At 39.7% G+C, this 22,269-nt stretch overlaps 1 protein-coding gene across 1 annotated transcript in view; it reads left to right on the top strand.

The window, feature by feature from the left end:
• DERA (deoxyribose-phosphate aldolase) overlaps nt 1–22,269 on the top strand; it is a 44,460-nt gene that overhangs the window by 10,328 nt on the left and 11,863 nt on the right. The window contains exon 6 of the mRNA XM_009952822.2: nt 5,142–5,270. Within this exon, the coding sequence (XP_009951124.2) occupies nt 5,142–5,270 (129 nt within the window). The remainder of the gene's footprint in view (nt 1–5,141; nt 5,271–22,269) is intronic.

Here is a 22,269-nt window from a genome sequence, read left to right as displayed (position 1 = left end):
TCTTTTATCACTTGACAAAGGATAGATTAAGCTTAAAAATTACATTTTAGATACTGTCTTTAGGCACAGAATGTGGAGCCCGTATGTATAGTGATGAAGTTGACAAATAAATTGTTGAAAGAAATAGGATTTCTTTTTTTTTTTCCTGTTATCAATGAATATGTGGAGTTACTGTACCTTCTGAAGCTGTCTAGAGTGCTGTAATGTTATTTCTAGTTGCACAGCTTTTAGCAAACACCTGGACATAATACACCATCAGCGGCTTCAGAGGTATTGTTAACTCATCATTTGCTCTATGTCAGTTGAGTTTTCCTACAAGAAAAGGGAAAAAACCCAAGTATACTCAAAGAGGTTTGAACGTGGCTGCATCCATGAAATACATTAGATATAACCTTATTATGAAAACTGCCTTTCAATTCTGTTAATAATTATTCAACTGTAAGTTTAGAGGCTTGTTCAGGGATTGAGGCCCCCTTTTGCGCTACATACTTTATAAACAACGCAGAGAAAATACATTTCCCACTGCAGAGACTTGGAAAAGGCTCCACAGGTTGTCAGAAATAGTTGGATTTACCATTTTCTAGATGTGCAAGCTGACTTGGGATCCCAAAGTCTTGTTGTACGATTTCTGTCTTATATTGTCAGCAGCAGCAGCTCAGACTCCTGAAGCCAGGCTCTCTTTTCAGTTTTATGTGAATCACTGGAGCCTGGAGTTGCCCATATGTGGCTGAGAGCAGAATTGAAAGAGCCGTGTTGTGCTGATAGCCTTGCGCTTGTCATTTTGTTAACAAACCTGCCATTAACATGCAAGACAGAAGGGGCTCCAGCTCATTTTCCAGTTTCCCATCATGATTACCTTGATCTTTTGGTCTTACAGAAATCGAAACATCTTCCCTCCTCGTCTCAGTTTCTACCTGTAACATCAGTCAATGTGACTGACTAGATAAAAACAGCAAACAAGCTGAATCGAAAAGAAAAGAAAAGAAGTGGTTTTATCACCACATTTTTGGAAAAAAGCTGTTTCGCAAAAATTTAAGATGTGATTTTTTTCCCTTAATATTTTCATTTCCTGCATAGGAGATATGGATTTTCCCCTTTATTTTATGATTTTAGGACAAATATATTAGACCAAAGCAAAAGACCGTCTAGATGATCTAGGGCAGATTATAGCTAGTAGTAGTTGTCAGGGGTGTTTGCTTGAGAAATGTGTAGGGGGAGGAACATATTCTTTGATGTATTTAATAGCTGCTAAAAATCAATGCAATGTACTGAATAGTTACAATTTTGGGAAAACTAAAAAAAAAAAAAAACCACCTTCCAACACTTATCTTTTGTAACAGTGAAATTAAAAACACAGCTATAGAAGTATTTTTTTTTCCTATAAAATCTGAATTTTCCTCCCTTCTGTAAATGCACCTAGTGAAAGCAGATCTTAGGTTCATGAAAGCAGTAAGATATATTAAGTAAGTGGGTGCAAAGTAGAAGAGTTCTTAGGTCACCTCCATTTTAACAGCTAAGTCAGTGGAGCTACTACAGACTACATGAGTGAGCATCTGGCTCCAAATATATTCTATATAGGTTGGCTTGCTTTTGGGTTGGTTGTTGGTTTTTTGTTTTGTTTTGTTTTGTTTTTTTCCCCACCGACTTAAGACTTATACTTATTTTATAATGGATAGAGTTGGGTGCTGTGTCCAAGATGCTACACAGTACTTGCCATTTGCTTTCAGAGCTCTTGATTTTCTTTTCATTGTTTTTAGCAGTCAGAAAGAGAGTCTCTTCCAACCTCTTCATGGCGGTCTTAGCTCACGGTTCAAAATGTGCCTGAAAGATTTTTGGTGATAGAGAAGCTCTGTCTGCTGAGTTAGTTACTGGTGTTCTGCACAGGTTGCAGATATTCCCAGAATGCTCTGCTCCTCCTACTGACCGGCTTGATGGAACTGAGTAGTTAAGTGATGGACTTTTTGGCAGCACAGACTCTGTCCCAGAAGCAGCCCAGGACTCCTTGAAACACTGAGTGCATTTTCAAGTGTGATTAACTCCACCCATACTTTAGATATTTGCCATGAAGTTTCAGCATAATCAAGTTATTTGTACCTTGATTAAATCTGACTGAGTACTGAAACTTCGTTTTTATTTTTGAAGGGAGTAGGAGTTTTTGCACTTGTTCTGTATCAAAGCGGTTCCTGCTTGCACTGGGACGGGGGTGCTCTGGTTAATTTTCTCTGTCCCAGAGGTAGTTGCATTTCTATTTGTGCTTTTACTGTAGGGTTGAGAATGTCCTATGAATGCCAGCTATTGTCTGCAATAATTGGTCTCTGAATAAAGAGCAGTATTTATTACCCACACACCTGCCTCATTAAAGTATGCCCACTTTTCCACCACCTCAGCTAACCTGATAGACACGGATGATTGAAGATCCTCAGTTGTTCCTGTCTGTGGGTTGATGCGTGCTGTCAGACAGTGAGACTGTTCAAATGATCTTGGCACTAATTGGATATAAAAGTACCTTCCAACAGCAGGGAGGGTGCTGTAGCTGTGATACTAACTCCAGTGAACAACAGCTATGAGGATATAATTTCTTTTCATGGAATCCAACCTAAATGTAAATTTTGTTGATTTTATTTTGACATTTTTGGTGGTGTATCTCAAAAGTAGAGAAAATCTGAGTCTTTTCTTCTTGTTACTGAAACCAGAAGAACATGAAAGCTACTTTCTCTGGCTTTCCAAAAGCTTTGGGAAAGAATCACTCCACAAAAAGAGACTGCCTTTGGAACTAACATGAGCAGTGTTATCAAATGCACAAGAAAATAGCACAGGTTCTTTGTTTTTCCTTTTTGAGTCTCAATTTGATGTAGGTTTCTGGAGCATCATCAATTGATCAATAAAACATGTTAGACTGCATGCTAGTACTGATTAATTCACCCCTTTGGTACACCGTAAGAAACAAGGTGAAGCCTGGTGTCTATAAAGGGACTTGCTAAGTGCATTAGCCAGTTGTCTACTAATGTGTGTAGTATGTCTCAGAGGACCACCCTAGTGATCCCAGCCCCGGCCACCTGGTGTGCTGATGGCATCAATAGGATGCGGCAGCATCACGGGTGGAGGGGAGGTCCAGCCATACAGCAGCTGGGAAACCGTACTGTATGTTTCCAGCTTTTGCTTGAGTTCTGAGGGGAAAAGAAAGCTAGTATTGCTGAAAAAAATTTAGTCTTCATAGCCATATCCTGGACTTTTTTAGCATGGAAGATTTGTTAAAAGCTGTATTTTAGCCTTCCATAAAAAAACTTTTCAACTAGATGTTTGAAGATTAAACACAATTTGTGAAAAGGACTCTCTTGCAGAGGATCTTGTTTGCTTATTTTGTGTCTTTTTTTTTTTTTTTTTTTTTAATTCGATTTCCAAAAATGGTGGCTGTACACTGTAAGAGCTGCTTTTCTAGCCACACTGGAGGAGTCTGGAACATGTCTAAGTGGCTAGCTTCTAACAGCTAATTTCTAGCTCTTTTAGTCTCCCTATGTTTAAAATTTTATGGGACCACTACTGAATTTTACCAAAAAGGGTGGGAGGGTTTCCCTGTGCTCCCCATGTTGTGTTACCTGACCAGGTCTACAAGTTCTAGCCTTTTTGTAGTCAGTTATGTCCAGATTTATTGCAGTCCTTACCAAGTCTGTGGAAATACAAACCTGTTAGAAAGTTAAGCATGCCTGTGGCCATGACACTTCGTAAATCCGAAAGCAGAAGTTTGCGAGGGGGTGGTCTGCTCCGGACAATGTCCATGAGCAGCCAAATGCTGGCCTGTCCTCCCTGTCCCTGCTTCTCCCTGGCTGCAGCTGATGGCCGACTGGTTGAGTGGCAATTCACTGAGAAGTGGTGAGCAGATGGGATGTGCGCTGGTTTGTCTCACGGAGATGCTGACTGCTTGGAGATGAGAGCTAAGGAGACCTGAAGGTCAGAAGACAGACTGATAGCAAGAGGCCCTCCAAAGGCAGTGGGGAGGTAGGGGCAACTCAAGGGCAGGGTTTGCTTTTTGTTTTCCAAGTGGTGTGAAGGTACAGAGATAATGGTTTGCTTTATCTCAGATCTAAAAGGCTTTATAAAAGTGTCAGTGCAAGTGGCAGTGATTGTGTGTATAACACTGGCTCATGATAAACCTCCTTCCTGAACTCCAGCTGGCTTCCTCAGTGAGCGAGGGCATCAGAAGCGAGGGTCCAGCTCTACCCTTGGAGCTGCAGCTCCACAGCGTGCTAGGCAGATGTTGTCCTGCCCGGCCCTCCTGCTGTGGTGCTGCTTTCACCTTTGCCAGGGCTGTTTGAGGTCATGGCACAGGATGGTCTGAGTCCTCAGTAACTTTGGGCAATGCAACTGCTTGAGGTGGTTTGTAAACACAGATCCATGCAGATTTGCTGGTCCGTGAGGTGTGATCCCAGGCCTTGGTCTCTCCTCACCAGGGACGTTAGCAGACTACATTGATTTTTTCAGGAAATTCATATTTCCAAGAAGCTTAAAGTGTGATTCAGATGACTAAATGCAGACATTGAGCTCCATAATCAGACTTCTCGAGATGGTCCCATGGTACTAGGGGGAACAGTAGGAAACTGAAGGGAGACATGGAGCCTTCAGGAGTGGCAGCTGGAAGCCAAGGGGTATACATCATGGCATCTCACATGGCACTAATGTTTCTAATTATACAACTTGGTTACACCTTTGGTGTCTTTTAGGCAGAGCCCTTTGGCAAATGTGGCTGAAGGGGACAGAGAGGGTGATGACATGATACGGGCAGGAAAATATAACTGTCCCTGAATACTGATTCAATGTACTACCATATTTATTGCTGAAAAAGCTGTTTTAAAGTCAATCTTGACTATCAAAGGGTTTTTTATTCCTGATGTATTCGTGAGCGTTTGGCATACTGCGCACATTCTTAGTTTTGAGAGAGCCGACATTAATAGCTATTAAGTCTGAAACTGTGTGGCATTGTTAATTACCTCCAGTTGTGTAATTTATTGAACTTACAAAACTTAAGTTCTTGAGTGCTATGACTAATTATAAGACTGGAAATTAATCCAGAAGTGGAAATTACAGCCATACTTGAAACTGTCTCTCAGGCAACTTTGATCATTTTCACATGCTTTTATCCACAGGTCTCTATGAGGAGATCCGTCAGTGCCGTGAGGCCTGTGGAGAAGCTCATATGAAAACAATCTTGGCAACAGGTGAACTGGGTTCCCTTGCTAATGTCTACAAAGCCAGTATGATAGCTATGATGGCAGGTAAATATATGTGGTTTTCTTTTTAAGCTAAGAATGTTTTTGCTTTATTATTTATGAAGCTTAAAAAATTCTAGTAGTGAAAGTTTAGTTTTGCCAGTAGTAGAAAAAAACTATTATGCAGCAATTACTGAAGTTGCAGGTGTAGTAATGAAGTGTCACTTGTTTTGTATAACCTGCAAAAACTGCATGAAATGTTAAATAACACCTAAAACTGCTAAATGACAAAATTTGTAGGAACAAGTAATATTTGTTGTTAAATGACTGCTCCTTGGTATAGTTAATAAGGACACATACATTTGGGGCAGATACACATATTATCCTGGCATTGATTGTGGTGAGCTACAGGTGTGGTGTAGGTAGACGGCTCGTAAGCTTATTTTAAATGCAGGGGAACTTCCCTGTGAAGATTCAGGCTGATAGCTCTCGTTTCTGGTTTGCAATCACTTCTTCTAACCGTCATTATGAGAGTGTGGTTTGGAAAACCAACTGTACTGCAAATGCAGTGAGGGGAAGGACACTATGTGCTCCAGCCAGCACTGGGATGGGCTAGGTTATAACTGGTTTTAACTGGCACACTCAAAAGCGGTGGCACTCACTACCGGCAATTAATTGGCACTTCAAAAGGTGTTCAGTCCTCCCTGCCTTTGAAAACTCGATTACATATGACCTGACGTTTAGGAGTCTGTCTGTCTTTTATGCTGAACCTTTCAGCTAAGAAACACATTCCCATAAGCAGGATAGAGTTTTTAGGGGCTACGTGTAGGTTGTAGGTATTACTTTTTTGCATAGCTGTAGCCATTGCAGACTGAATGTAATGAAGCACCCATTTGAGCCTGGAATTACAGTGGTATATTCTCTGCAGCTTTGGGTCTGTGCTGGTACAATTTTCCCTAGTTTAACCAGGATTTTAGGGCAGTGGTTTAACCACCTTTAACCGGGAATTGGCTGATAAGGCTATGTTCTTTGAACTCTGTTCTAGACACCTGCTTCTTCCACTGTGCTTGAAAGAGGGCCCTTCAAGTATATTGATAGAGAGAAGTGTAAAGATATACTAAGAACTGCTTGAGTTAGTGTGTCTTCTAAACTTTCCCTCATTTCTGTGTTGATTTATTTTTCTACTGTAAGCTCTTCAGACCTGGAATTTCTCCATATTTTAGAGCAAGAAAAAATCATCCAAGGTTTTGTCAGTATTTAAATAAATATTCAACTTGCTGCTGACCTCATTGTCTCCTTACACAACACTGTGCTTATTTACTTCAAATGAAATGGGAAGCATTTCAGGCTTTTTACATGCTCAGCTACGATGTCAATTAGTATCATTAGATACAGAGGATCAGTATTATGCCAGTAAATATTGCTTTTAATTAGAAGAGCTGTAAGAATTACACATTTCCTGTCATTTAAAGTGATGTACTAATCATTATGATCACTTTTTGTAATGTGGGCTAGTGAAAAATTCAGTTTGTAAAGCACTTTAACATTTTCATTTTTTGGCTGTTGTAGTTTTTTTTAAATACAGCAGATGGCTCTATTGTTAATGATTTTGCTTGCATAGTTATTCATTTTACAAGATACTCACTCATCTGAATATATGCAGTGATTTCCTTATTTCGGTCTCTTGCTTTTTCTTTGTGGGTAGGTGGAAAAATAAGAATTTATTGGTGCCCCAAGAACATGTATTAAGGGCCAGATTTTCAGACTCTGACTTGTCAGAACTGCTGAGAACCTCAAATTCCAGCTGATTTTTTTTTTTTTATTTGTATATTTGTAGCATTTTGGGGAGAAAGTAATGTGACACAATAGTTTTAAATTCTAGCTTTAGTATCCATGTATTTTTTTCAACTGATGCCATGATTTAAAAGAAAGAAAAAAAAAAGCAGATGATCTTGTGGATATGACAGACCCTGGTGAATTTTATCTGAAGATAAAAAAAAGCAACAACTCTGATAAACTTGACCCTAGTTATTAGCTTTATATGGGGAAATTAGTTACACAATATAGTGGTTTCAACTGCAAAACTGTCTTTATAAGTTTTTGCTGCTTCTGGCCAGTTGCTCCTGTCCTTTACACCAAAATTTGCTGCTCCTTCAGCTATGCTGTTAGAAGTGCTCATCATTCTGCATTGTATGCTGAGTTTTCAAAGTAATACAGTTGAAAATTACTCCAGAAAAGGCTTAACTAGTTTGCTGTGTGTTTTTTTGTGATGGTTGGCAATGTTTGTTTTTTTTTTTTAAATGGCCGCAGCCCCCATAATCTGGTTTACAGCCTTGCCTTGCACACTATTGCATCAGTGCAACTGAGGACATGGTGTGCAGTCCTTAAACTGTTTTCACGTCACTATGCATAATGTAAGCCTATCATGTAGAGAGCACAAAATCCTAGACTTACAGATGTTTATGTTGCCCTTGCTAAGCGTGCATACGTTCACCTGCGTCCTGAAGCACAAAGCCAGAAGATGTGTTGCAATGTGTATATAAAATACATGTGTATCCTGTGTGTCTCATTTGTGAGACTCAGAAGGCTGAGAGAGTAACACAATACTGATTTATCAGTAGCTCCATGGTTAAAAAGCTTGCCTGGGATGTCTGGGACTGGGTCTCTCTGACTGAGGTTCTTCACCCACACAGAGGTCAATTTTACAGGATATTTGCCATTAAGGATCTCAGTCCCTCCCCATAAAACTGCTCTGCTTTGCACACAGCAATTAACTGAACGGGGAATACAGCTCAGATGTCTTCTCTACCAAATAACTTTCCAAAATGTGTGTACAGTCTTCCTTACTCTGGCTTGAGGAATTATTGGTGTACTCTGGGAACCACAGCATGTTGCATTTAGTCTGATTCAGCTAGCAGGTGGGGGTTCAGCCACTGGACGTGAAACCAGCTGCACAGATCAGTGACTTGGAAAGGGATGGTAAAAGGTCGAACAATGTGCCCCTCCGTGTTGGCTGGGATTTTAAAAGAACACTAAGGTCCGTGCTCAGGCTTGGGTGGTGCGACCATGCACTTTTATATTCAAAGCAGATTGAATAGGCCACTTTTGTAGACAATCAATTGTACCCTGAAGTACAGCCCTTGCGGGACTCAGTAGAAGCCCTTCTCTGCGCACCAGTGAATGAGTATGAGCCCAGTGAGACGTGCAGTTCCCAGCAGTTCACTGGAGGTGGAAGCCAGTTGTAGAAACGGTACTTTGCACAACATGCCTGTTTACAAGATGATAATGCTTGTGCCTGGAAGAACTTGGGAAAAAAGTTTTGCTTCACAGTGAGGTATGAGAATAATTTGCCTCTATTTGAAGCAGTGTCTCTTCACTCCACCTGTGTCTGAAATCATATCTCCAAAGTACCAGGACTACTTTTCCTCCCTTCTCTAGCACAGGAGAAAGTCATCAGAATGGGAGCAGAGACTCAGTTCTCTTAAACTCTTTTAACCCTACCTTTATAGACTTGACTGACATGCAATAAGTTCTGGAATATTTAAGAATCTATTTCTGAGTGAAAGAGGCTGACAGCCTTCTAAGGACAGTGACTCACCTGGCAAGAATAATCCTTGCCGTGCTAAGGAGGACATAATGGCAGGTAGGACTGCACATCAGTGGCTCTGTGTTACTACCGAAGGAGCACATTGTTTTCAGAAAGCTGACTGAGAGAAAATCTCGGTATTGAATCAGGAGGGATTTTTTGGTCATTGATTTATAATGTCCACTGCCATGTCTTGGGCTTCTTGAATTCTTCATGGTGATTTGAGTACATGAGCTTCTCAAGGGAAACTAACTGCATCCTTGACTCTACGAGACAGCTTCCAGACAACGAGTAGAGAAAACTATAGTGGTTTTCACTGTCTGGTGTATGTATATTTGTATGAGTCATGTCCGTTTCTGCAGGAGCCACTCAAATCTGTGTCTTCGTAGCTTCTTGGAATAAGCAGTCCTAAGGAACACAAGTGGGAGTGCCTGACTCCCCCATCCCAGTGGCAGTTATTTTATGTTTCTTCGTCGTAGTGTCTTTAAAAAAACAGGTCTCGTACATGGTTCTCTTGTGAGAGGTAGGCCATTCTTTAACTTTTATTTTTTGACATAAACTTCAGAAACTGACAAGGAAGCCAGACAAAGAAGGGAAAGATTGTGAACTTGCAGTGGGAAAGGAATGCTTCAGTAAAGGTGTGGATGACTTAATTGCATATTTCAGGCATACATAAGGTTTTTATTTTGGAAAATCACATTTTAACCGTATTACCCAATTACGTATTCTTTATTGTTCTCTGTAACAATTCATATTAATTAAGATATGCAGACTTGAGGAAAGGTGGAGGAAGTGATGAAGTAAATGTGCTTTACTTTAAAAGTGAAAACTTCACCTGTGTCAGCTGTGCAAGCTGATCTTGATAGTGCAGCTCCTTTTACATCACTCCTTGGGAAGCTAAAGGAAACACAGCAGTGACGTGTGAAAGCTACTTGTTTTCATTATATGTATAGAAAGCAAGTACCTGTGGAAAGATCAAGAAGGAGTGATGTATGTTCTTCTGCAGCTCTCCTAATTGTATGGGTTTAAAACAATTTTTTCATAGGTCATTAAGCAGTTAGTCAAATAAATTGTAAGTTGAGATACTGACTAATGTAAAAATTGAATTTAAAAAGGGAATGAGTTAGTGCTAAAACAAACTAAGTTCTAAAGTTTCTAGCACAAAAACCCCTGCAAAACGTAGCATAGCAGAAGATGGCTGTGGCAATGAGATCTCTGATGCTGGTAGTCTAGATGAAGAAAATTAAAACACATTAAATGTGTGAGCAGAATTTTGTTTAGATGCTTTGATACTGTTCATTCCAAAGTGAACAGAAATAATATAGCCAAACAGTGAAGAAAAGCTTGCCGTTCTCAGAAGAGCCCACTGGCAATTCCTCCAGGTTTCATCCTGCTTTATAGGAGTGGTTCCAGTTACACGCACTTATCATTTTTACAGCAAGGTTTACCAAAGCTTAAAGGCACAAATAGGCTGGCCTTGTGCTCCATCCAGAGAGACACTGGCTGAGGGCTGTAGTATCCAGTCTTTGTTTCTAAAAGCAGAGAACAGTGCCACAAGTTTTTCCCAAAGAAAACTCAGGACACAGCAGTATTGAATGAAGAGGTTTCATCAAAAATCCTCAAGACCGGAACATCTCACTGCACAAAAGCCTAGTCATGACTTAAGAAAAGATATAACAGTTTAATGATTATAAGAAGAGAATGTCCAAGAAATGTGGTTTGGAACGTCGCAAAATAATGCTTGGCTACACAAAGCTTTTACCTCAGCCCTAAACAAGGTTTTTATACTGTAGTTAATATTGGTACAGGTCCATTTTTAGTATGAAGAATGGGAAGACAAACTCTAGGGTACCAATAGCTGTTGTTGTTTTGAGCACTGTCTTGCAAAGATTTGTTTTGAGCAGGGTTAGGTGGCGTGGCTGTAAACATGCTATCAGCTGTCTAAATGCAAAGGATGACTTTCCTACTGCCGGATGTGGACTGCCATGATCCAAAACTTCTATCAAGCAAATGTTTCATGAAAAATGAAAGAGAAGAAAGGAAACCAAACTAGCAAAATTTGACTGGAAAGCTAGGCATGCTTTGAGCAAATGCGACTAACGTAGGAAACAAGACTACTGAGTAAGTAATAATACTTGGCACTTCGATCGCACTTCATGTTCATAACACATACTGGTATTAGCGGAATGAATCTTACAATCACCCTGTGAAGTATAAGGCGAAGATAATAACAGACAAATCAAAAGTCAAGCTGAGATCAGTTGTGAGTTCCTGGTGTTAAATCCCACGCTCATCCCAAAAGTCGAGGGTCCCCTCAATAGCATGTGAGTTGTATTACGTATTGATTTATTTATGTGTCTACAACTTCATCTGTAATTTTATACTAAGTCCAGAACATTTCCAAATGAAAGGCAAACCAATGGAGGAGGCTTGGTAACCCATATAAAACAAGATTTCAATTTGTGTCTCGTTTTACGTGTCTGAAATACAGCCAACTGCAGTGAGTTCACAGTGTATCCGTAAATACAGGGACACTTTACCCTGTAAAAAGTCTAGCAGAAATTAGGGGCAATGCATGACTATCATCTTCTAGAAGCAGACCAGGTCAAAACTGGCAGCTTCTTTCTGCAGATATGAACTATCTCTGAGTGCTTTAGAGGTTGACAGATGGTGTTAAGTTCTGCTCTGGTGGGCCAGTATAGAGCTGGGGACAAACTAGTAAGTCCTTACTCTTCTGAACATGTGGGAAAAGGATTTACTGCCTGACTTGTGACTGGCTTTCTCGGTCACAGTCTGGTGGCCATCTCCTCTCTCCCTCCAACCAAGCAGGAGTTACAGTGAGTCCAAGGTGTGATGGGGAGTGCTTGCTGTTCCAGCTTGGCTGAGCTACATTCACTGGCTGGGAAAGGTGCGTGCTGAAATGCAGCGTATTCTTGCATCTGACTGCTTGTCTTCAGAGAACAAAGTGCAGTGCAGAGAGAGTTCTCCCACCTGTGTTGTCAAATGGTAGAGAATAATCCCAGTTCTCTTTGGCTGTGAACTTCTGGCAGTACAGATTAGATCTATTGTGGGCATGTGCACTTTTAAAAATATCTATCAGTTTACTGACAGCGCATGAAATGATGTTTATGTCAGCTCTCTTCTGCCTGCATGCGTGCAGACAATATCTCATTTGTCCAAAGACCTGCCCGTTCCTTCAGAATTTTTAGATAAATTTGAACTTGCAGAGTTCGTACTACTTCAGCACTTTGCATCATGCAGATGCAATGTTGTAGGTCGTTTTAAGAACACAGGCTTGGTTATTGTCTTGAATATGTAGAAGTGGTTGCAGTTGGCTGCTGTAAGAGGCTCATCCGGACAGTAATTAACACTGAGGAATTATACTGGTAGTTGATAACTTTCCTGTCTGTTTGCTCCAGCAGATGTCCTGCATTCTGCATAGTCTGTGGTTGTTCTACGTGTTCAGAGCTCTGGTTAACATCACTCAAAGTTTAGTGCAAGGAACGAGCGCAAAATATACTGTGAAAAACCCAAGATTTTGAATGATATTATGGACTAAAAAAGTTTTTGAATTGGGAGTTAGATCAAAAGATGTGTGTTTTTGAAATATAATTAGTCTAAAAGAGGTCTGTACAGGAACAAGTAACTTCATTTATTCTGGTACAGAGTGAGGGGAAATAAAAAAGCCAGTAGTATAAAAATACAGATAGCTGCATGTTCAGTAAGGCAGTACAAGGCTGCCTCCTTAAATGATCTAATTGCCTACAAGCTTAACAGTGATACTGCAGCTAATCGCTAGAAGTAATGTAGGTGTAATAGATAAGCTTGGAGTTGAAAAGTTCTAACAATGCAATCACAATATCCTCAGGTTTGAATTACTGATGAGAGTCCATACAAAGAGTAGTAACAGAAAAAAATCTTGGGCTTGAATAAAGCAGACATTGAAGGAATGCAAAATGAGACTTAAAAATAATGTGTGTATAGGGAATCAGAAGTGAAGAAATGGAAGGTGATTGAGAAACACTAGAGCAGGCTCCAATGAAAAGTCTTTTCAGTAGAGTCAAAAGAGCAACAGAACCCTGTATGGGTAAGGAGAGGACAGAGGTAATATGTAAGAGAAACAGATATTGGGGGAAAAAAGGATACAAAGAGTCTGTGAAGGGAAAACAGAGTTAGAACGCGTACAGTGAAACCTCATTTGTTTGCAGTTTGTTAAGCTAGAAACCCAGGCATGCATGCGATGCCACGTTTTGTTATGCATTTATTTATGTGCTTACTGAACTGTGCGCTAGCCTATACAGCCGTATCTGAGGGGAGACAGTTATCTGGGGCCGTTCATATTTGTCATACCAGAATGCCTGGCAACTCAGTTTGCTAATTTCATGAAAGGTCTATCCTATTAATGGTATCTACTGTAATCAGAAAATAGCAAGATACAGCCTCTGCTGAAGTCAGAGAAGAAACACCAATGTAAAACAGATGACATTTGTCAGCTCTGTACCTGTTTGTTTGATTTTGTGTTATCCACAACACCAGTTGACTTTCTCCCTCCGCCATCCGCATTTACAAATAGAAACAGTTCTATTTCCAAGCACTTCTCAGCAGAAGAATACCAAGTCAGGAAGCCAGAAGACAGGTAGGATTGTTTGAGGTAGCAGAATGACTCCTAACTTATCATCACCTTTGACAACTCTGTTAGCTTCTCTGTTTTTCCATATGTGAAATTAACATTGCACATTTTATAGGACCTCTGTGAAATCTAGTAAATTAAGACATAAGCAGAAATATGTTCCTCTCATTAGAAAGCAGAAAATTTCCATGCCTGTGCAGGAAGATGGAATATCCTTGGTCACAATTGAAGTTGGGAAATGGAGCAAGAGAAAGTCTGGAAATTTTCTGGTGGGAGCTGCTAACTCTGATTTAATAGTATAACCAACCCTGTGAGTGACAGTGGAGGTGGAAGCTGGCAGAGCTTGCCATGGTACTCTAAGGTGATGTTATTGTGCACTGCACGACTGACTGGCACTGCCCGTGGCAGCAGGCAGGTCACCTCCCTTCAGCTGTTATCATAGCACTCCACTCAAAATGTTCCTTTAAATGAAAGAGTTTTGTCGTGCCTCCCTTATGCCTGGTTTGCTGTGCCTTTGTGTTCTCCCTGCACTGAGCACAATGGAATGAGCAGTATGTCCCTACAAGAAATCACAGAGGAGTAGGAGCATGGTAACTCCACAGAACTCCCAGGACTTGTCACTAGATCTCAGAGAAGGGTTTGAACCTTGATCTGCAGATTTCTGCTTCTTGACTTGTAAGAAAGTGGCTATTCTTTATGCTTCAACCTTTGAAACTGGTTGTAAAATAGTAGGTTACAATGAGTAGGCATGTACTGACAGTATAACATACGGTTGAGAGGGGTCAACCTTCTATTAACAAGCTATTCTACATGCCTGAATAGTGTTTCTCTTTTGCTCATATTCAAGATCGTTGCTAAACATGTTAATTAAGGAATATCTAAATGGTATACTTTCAATTTATAACAACTGATGCAGAGAAGTGAGAAAGCACCCCTGTTGTGTTAATTTTCCCCATGAATGAAACCTTGTTTCTATGTTAAATAATTTGTTAGAATTTGAGTTAAAACTTCTGAAGTTTCGTATCACCTCAGACTCAGAAATTGTTGCACAGTGAGTAGTTCTAGTCAAACATGCCATCAAAATAACACGTCTTCCTAGCAAAAAACTTTGCGTCTGTGAAGCTCCGGCATTGAAGGTAATGATTTGAGAGAATGCAATTTTAAAACATGGAAATATTATGTAAAATCAATAGATGTACAGGGTACTATTTATTTCTCTGATATTTCAGGGTGTTTTTTTATTCTGTCAGCAGCAGGTGTTGAATTCTACTAAACCAGTGAAAAATAGAAATAAATATTTAATTTACTGTATCTGTCAATTATACAAAATTGGCTTATGAAATATTAAAGTATCTTTTTAAGAGATTGCAAGTAGGAGCACTAGCTGGAAAATGCAATCCCTTAACAGAAACTTAATATAGATGTGGAAATAAACTAAGCATGATTTTAGGGTATATGTCCTGGGATTTTTTTTGTTGATTTTTAAGGCCTAGTGATCATGCCTATCTAATTTGAAGGTATATGCTTATGACAGCAGAAATGTGAAATTAGGCTTCTAAAGATGAAGGAATGTATGATCTTGAACATCAGTAGGTTATTTTGAAACATTATGGACACTCATTTGAATAAACCCATTTAATCATAAGGAACAGGAAGACAGTAGAAAACAAAGAAGCACAACAAGAGATCGACTCAAATGTAAGTGAAATACATATTGAGACGTAAAAGTGGGACAAAAATAGTCACATGAAACAAGAAGTTTGCCATAAGGAGGTTATGGATAGTTTCATTACTGATGCACTGGATGTTAAAACACACTGAGATCAATGTAAAGACAACCACTACTTTTAACAGATTATGTCCTGATGGTGCTGACGCTGTATTTCAAAGCGTTACATCATCAAGTGCAGAGAAACAGGCTGAATACCCAAGCTGACTGCCTGGATGCATGGTGCTACAAACATAGTCCTTACTGAGCTGAACAGGACTGCCTATTCCAATGCAAACACTTATGCTTGTATTTAACATTTTCTCTTCCTTATGAATGTAAGTTTTTAACTTAATTGGAAAGGTTGTCTTAATAAACTTTCCGAGTCTTTTCTCAGAGGAAAATATTTCTATCAGAATATGACCATAGGATATAGCAATATTCTTCAGGAATGTGCTCATGTCAATGGTGTTTTGAAAGAGAGCTCCATGGCGTTTTCCAGGTTGTCTCTGTTGCTGCTTGCAGTATTTTTGGTGAGTTGCGCAAGGGACTTGAACTTCCTTGGTAAGTACCTAGCTTACTTGGAGCCTGTCTCCCAGGTGTTCTGTGCTCCTTTGATTCACGTTGCCAAACTGCAAACTGTATTGGGAAGATGTTGAAAAGAACAGAAGATATTCCCTTCTTTGGTACTATACTTTGGAATTTCATCCCTTGGGGAGTGTTCCTGATTTATGTTTTTTTAAATTCCTTTTCTGAGATGGTAGTTTTTAATTTCAGCATCTCTCAGATAAGACAATTTCTAGTTTCTGACTATGCTTACTGCATGGTTACCAGAGACAATAGCTTTCCCAGAGCTGTCTGTAATAGTCCTGCTTTTGAGAGAATTTTTTTCGAAGTCCAGCGTCTTCACGGCAAGTCAACAGAGATCTGACATCTAATTGTCATTTGCACCTTTGGTGTTTCTTCCCCTCTAGCATTTGTGCTATAAAGTGATTTCCCTGCAGTGTACAACTGCAGCCGATTTCTCAAGTTGAATTCTCCTGAAATCTAAGATGTAGAAAAGATTTGTCCTTGATGATGCCAGGACACCTTCTTAGGCAAAAAGTCTTCCTTCCGTCACCTTTGCAGTTACACTGCCAATCCAATGTCCAACTTACCAGCCTATCCCAAACATTGCAGAGGTGAAGTCTTGTAGTTTATCAGGGATATTTGCTAATTTATCGCTTAATGGACAAAAAAGGAAACAGATGACAATGTTCCATATTCTGTGCAGCACATGAAAATTAAATTATGCAATACAAAATTATGAATCGTGTATCTTCAAAAGCCTCCTTCCCGCTGGTCCCGGAAAATGGACATGTAGAGAGCTCAAAGGAAACACAAAGCCTTACACATAAATGGAGCTTCGAAACGAGCACAAGCCCCAGGATGAGAAAGCAGCTTGGTGGGGTGTGATGGCATGGGGTGCCGTGTTTCTCAGGACTTCTAGTCCCCAGTAAGAGGAGGGGTAGCATTTTCAGGTGGTGCTCTGATAACACCATAGACACGCTGTTGATAGCTAACGGGTTACATTTGTGTTGTAATCAGGCACTGTGTTTGCTGTTACTCTGGATGTAAGCAAATTTAGCTTCACAGCACTTTGCTTGGTTGCCAGTTGCAGCACGGTTGCAGCTTCGAGGCAGGCTCCTCCGGGAACTTCAGCTGGATGGACCCTGTGCTATTGTAACGATGCCATTTCCAGCAATTTCCAGTGCCTGGGTTAGAATTACAGCTCACTTAGCTTTGAACTAACTGTCCCTGGAGCGTACTACAGAAATGCTGGTTTGTTGCTTAGAAGTAAAATAAAAAAATCCTGGTAAAATAAACAGAGCTACTCTGTGCTTTTGAACAATTTCTTGGCAAGTTCATTTGCAGGGATTTGCTTGTATTAGGAAGTAAGAATAGAAAGCAGGTGAGAAACCTAGGAAGAAAGTAATGTATTTTTCTGCTGAAATGTTCAGGAGGTTAAGTAAAAAAAAAAAAGTGTTAGTGAGGGGTAAAGAGAAGCATTTAGATTTGAAGGGTTCCTGTGCCTTTTTTACTGTCTTAAGAACTCGGTTTTGGAGTGAAACACAGGAACATGCAGAGCACTCTGCAATCTATGAAAATGCTGCAGATGAGAACAAATAATTATTAATTAGTAACACTGCTGCATTTTATTGCTCAGAAATAATTCAGAGAATGGTTCTGCCAGTTGAGGTTATTGTCTGATGTCTGGTTCGTGAGAGACAGAAGCAGGAGAGGATCTGAGATTGAGTGGAATTTTTAAATGGCGGAAGGCAAAGAGAAGTTAAGAACAGAATCTGTTCAAATTGGAAGGAGGCAACTAGGATGGCATTTGAGGTATCAGTGATGCATTCTGTATTATTCATGGCTGTGACTCCGGTATGGCTTGTAGTTTTTCTACGTTTTCATTTGCTAAATTAGGTGGGACATCGCATAAAGAGTAAAGTAGTCAGTGAAACGTAGAAAGGTTTAGATCATCATGATCATACAAAGCTTGCAGACGCCTTTCCGCAAAATGTGAGTTGCTACAGCACTGATTTTTATGTTAATTTACTTGTGAATAATTTAAAAAGACCTGTTTATTTTTTAATAAAAAGGAAAGATATAAATTGTCTGAGTGTTCCTAATGTTACTTACAGCTGCCATTGAGCAGATGTTAGGGATTCTTAGTGGTATGCTAGACCAAAATAAGTTTTATGAATAAACAAACAATTTCTTTTTACTACCAACTCTTTCAGGCTGATTCTTTCCCAGATTCACAATAAATGGCTTTTTAAAGTCTCCTCATAAATAATTACCTTTCTTGTGCCACTTTTTTCTAGGCACTTGGATTTTAATTACAATGATGAACTGTTTTAATAAGTTGTTAAATAATTGTATCTTTTTAGGGCTGAATCCATTTTCCATTTCTCTTTGACTTCATTGGTTCCTGGGATTTTAATCCTTTTAATTCTTGCTAATTCACTTGATGTTGCACTTTCACTCCCCTTTATAAATTCACATTGGAGAAGCAAACATCATGCAGCAGCATCTTTTTCTTCTGAACTCTACGCACATACACCCGCCTTAGCTTGCTGGTTAACAACAGTCTTGCGTTACTAGTAACCATTTTATTTAACTCAGTCATTTTGATCACAGTAAGTTTGAAAAGATAGGTAATTAAATGGAGACAATGTGGTTTTGCTTTGGGCTGGTGTCTGGGGGCCTTAAAGCACCCTACAGAAGATGTCTAGTAGAGTGAATGCTGTGCTTAGTTGCTAGGTAAGGGATATGCAACACTGCTATACTCCAGACCAGTGTTTTCCAATGTAAATACTTATTAGATACCTTTGTGTGTTAGTTGATGTAGAGAAATGCTGAACACATAATTCCTCATAACTTCAGCTGTGATTCAGTATCTGTGAAAAACAGCTTCGAAATGTCTGCATCGCTACCAGGATGGGGGAGAAAAGAGCCAAGGGACAGGTTTTTAAACTTCCTGATTTTTAGTCTCATGGCATGATCAAGATTTACTTAATTAAAAGTGACTGCTATTAAAAAGAAAAAAACCCCACAAGTTGTGTTTAGGCTTCCATAGTTTTCTTTCAGATTATGTATGAAGCACAAAACATGGTAGTATGTCTCATGATTCCACTCCTGACACTGAATAATTGGAGTCACTACAGAAAGTATTAATACCAGTTTAGATATTGTTAGAAGTCATACTTAAAAGTGTGGATCTTGGAAGGCTTTACTTTTTTGTGTGTTGGAGTTTGTTTGTGAGCATCAAATATCTCTTTGGAGTGCAGCCTTGGGTAGCTTTGTTTGCTGTTATGCTCTGTATGACCTAAACAGAGTATGCTTAGGACCAAGCTCAAATGGAGAGACAGTACTGTAACTTTTTGCTACTTATGTCAGAAGCTTAGGGTTACAGGAAAGGTAGTCATGCTTCCTGGTGTGATGGTGACACCATCACTACCACTGGAGTTTGGCAAGTGACAGCTTGGTAAAACCCAGGTAATATTTTGCTTGACCACTTCTATTTCTGAATGTGTATGTGTGGATGAAGAAGCCATCAATACCAAAGTGAGGCTCTGAAATATTGCCATGCAAAGCTACAAACTTCAGATAGACTTTTTTTTTTTTTTTTCTATAAGAAAGACATAAGATGTACTGTCTCAATGAATAGTGACATTTAATAACTTGGCACTAAATACCTATGAGGATATATATACATCTAGCACAAAGAGAGTTTCATATCAGTTTCTTTCATTCACAGGATTTCAGTAAAAAAAGTGGAATGCCAAAGTACAAAATGATAATGCAGATTAGTGTAAGTTTTTAAAAATATAAAACCTGTATATAAAATGTACATTTGGAGATTGAAATATCATCTTATTTTTGCCAGTGGACTAATGAAATGTGCATTTCTGTGTCAGTGTCAATTATTTTTAACCAAAACCCAGGCAGTTTTTTAATCAGATTGTTGGTACTTTTGGTTTGAGATGCTCACCATGCTTGCAATCCGTGACCAGATCAGCACACAGGGTGTTGACAAATGGAGGTGGAGAAACAATGCCCCAGCATATTAAATACCTTTTTATGAGTTGCTGCCTATTTCTGATGGCACTTAAGGGTCTTTTTGATTTCCTTCATTTTATAAAGTAGTGCTCAGTAGATTGTTATGCCAGAAAAGTCTGACTGAATTTATCAGCAACGTGCCTTCATAAAGCATCCCTTTGAAATAAAATTGTTAGTTTTGCCATGTAAGCATCATTAATAATACAGTGGGGGAAAAAAAGATTTCTTAAAAAAACAGAAAAATGTCTTTCCCTGACCCCCAGCAGAGAAGTGCCTCCTGCTTGGAGCGTGGCTGCACAGTCAGGGGTTTTGGTTGTTTTTTTATTGAAGGCGACTGGCAGGCTTTTTGGTATTCAAGCTGCCTGAAGAGCTAGAAACCTTGTAAAACAACCCTACTGACAGTGGCGAAAACATCTGTCAGTACCTGGAAGTTCTCACCCACATTGCAGCCTACTCGTGTGGGCTTTTGCAGTTTTGCCGGATGTCAAATTATCAAGGTGGGGAAAGAAGAAGGAAACCCTCTGAGGGGCAAAAACTTAGGGAAGCAGGAGCTGCGAGTAAGATCGGTGCCTTTTAAAAACAACCATAGCTTGCCATTTTACTATGCTGCCTTCCGTGCAGGTAAGGCCTTCCAGGGTGTTACCCTTTGCATATTTTTGCATCAGGAAAATGTCCAACACCTGCACCCAGGAAGTCCGTGATAGAATCTATGTGTTTGTTAGTTGATTGTATTGAAGACTTTCAAGTATCATAAAAATGAATCTAAAAGAGCCTAACATTTTCCTAGTAATCACATGGTTACTGGAAGTGGAATATTCAGACCTCCCTGCAAGCCCCTAAGTAACTTATTCTGCCTGATTTGTAAAAGGCAGGAGGAAACAAACACATCACTGATGAGTCCGACACCTTATATTTTGTTTTCAGACAAAGCCAAAAGCTTGACATTGGCCACAAAGTGCTCTTGGGAAATGCCTTTGATACTGGAAATCCCCCCAGTACTGAAGCCTCCACTTGTGCCAGCTGCCTTCTTATGTGTAGGGAACAGTGTGGAAGAGGGGCTGATGCTGGCTGTTTGTCCTCTGCATGACAAAGAGGCTGGATGCTGGACAGATTCTGACTGTGGCATTAAGACATGACTTTTAAATCTCAAAAATCAATCCTGCGTTTTTCTGGGTTAGAGTCAGAACAGAATCTTAAACTGCTTTTGCCATGAGGTGTTGAAAAACACTCAAAATGACATTGAAGTGTCATGATTTTGGCTGTATTATGTATGGGTTTTTTAAAAAATCTTTAAAATTCATAGCACCTTCTTGATAAAGTAGACTGATTTTCTACTTGCTTTGTTCAGTGTAGAGTATTTCCAAATGGATTTTAAACAGCTCTTTCTTCAGTTTGAGTAATTTTGTTACAAGCTAATAGACAATACGTAAGCATACCTGAGTTTTAATGTTAACATATTTGTTTCGAAGTTGCTATCAACATTACAAAAGCACAAAGCTAAATGTGGTTGCTAAAACATGGTATGCAATGTGCCATGTAGTGCTGTGATTCTAAGCAGTCATGCATATTTATTATTTTCTTCCAAATTGCAGTGCTATTACTGGTAGATATATCAGGGTTTTAGCCTCAGTCTGTAATATGTCATGTACTGGACAACATTTTGAGAGACTGTGATGTATTGATCCAAAACCAAGAATGCCAAGAGGGAAAAAGCCTGACCTAGATCAGTGCTGTTTTAATTATATTACAGTTTAGCATAGTTTATCGTTGTTTAGATTAGCTTAAGTGTGAACAAGTAAATGATGTAATGCAATTCAGTGTTTATAAAGGAAGCTTAATGGTTGAGATTTTCAAATAAGGTCTAGTTTCTCCCACAGCATTTTGCTTTTTCACCCAGCCCAGCAGGAGCATGTGGCTCGGTGCTGAGAACCTGAGTGCCTGCATCTAATCTGAAAGGAGAGGCCAACCTTTATGTTGCTCCATAAAGAAGCAACAACCTATTTTAGCAGCAACCTGTGTGTTACTGGTAAAGTGATGAAAATGACTGTCGTGGTTCCTTCTCAAACACCCAGCATGCCTTTAGCTGCTGTATGTGGGACACTAGCACTCTGCCAAAGCAGGGAAAGTCACTATTGCCCTCTTAGCCCCTGGCCACATTCATATCCCTGTACAGAGACAATTTATTATTTTATAACCTTTAGCTTTTTATATGCAAATAATGACCTTTGGACATTAGGGCAATCTGCAGAATTCAGCCATCACTGTCTTGGCAGCAAAGAGTTGGAATGAGGTACTGAAAGATGTGACTACCTTTTATGTAGGTGGCCACTATGTAATTGTGGAGATGCTGGTGGTGGTGGCAGTGAGGGAGCAGTTCTGCTGCTCTGTGCCTCCATGCGTGCTGCAGAGCTCTTCCACTAGATTTTATGCAGATGCTGTGGCTGCTTTCACCGCTAGCACACTAACCATAATTTTTTCAGTTGTTTGTGGTTCTTCTACTCCCTTCCCCCTTACTCTTCAGGTATTTTGGTAGCTG

This window comes from Leptosomus discolor, chromosome 1 (genome assembly GCF_034619465.1).
Source record: "Leptosomus discolor isolate bLepDis1 chromosome 1, bLepDis1.hap2, whole genome shotgun sequence".
Taxonomy (NCBI): Eukaryota; Metazoa; Chordata; class Aves; order Leptosomiformes; family Leptosomidae; genus Leptosomus; species Leptosomus discolor.
Note: the sequence above shows the minus strand (reverse complement) of the source record. Positions and strands in the feature narration are given on the sequence as shown.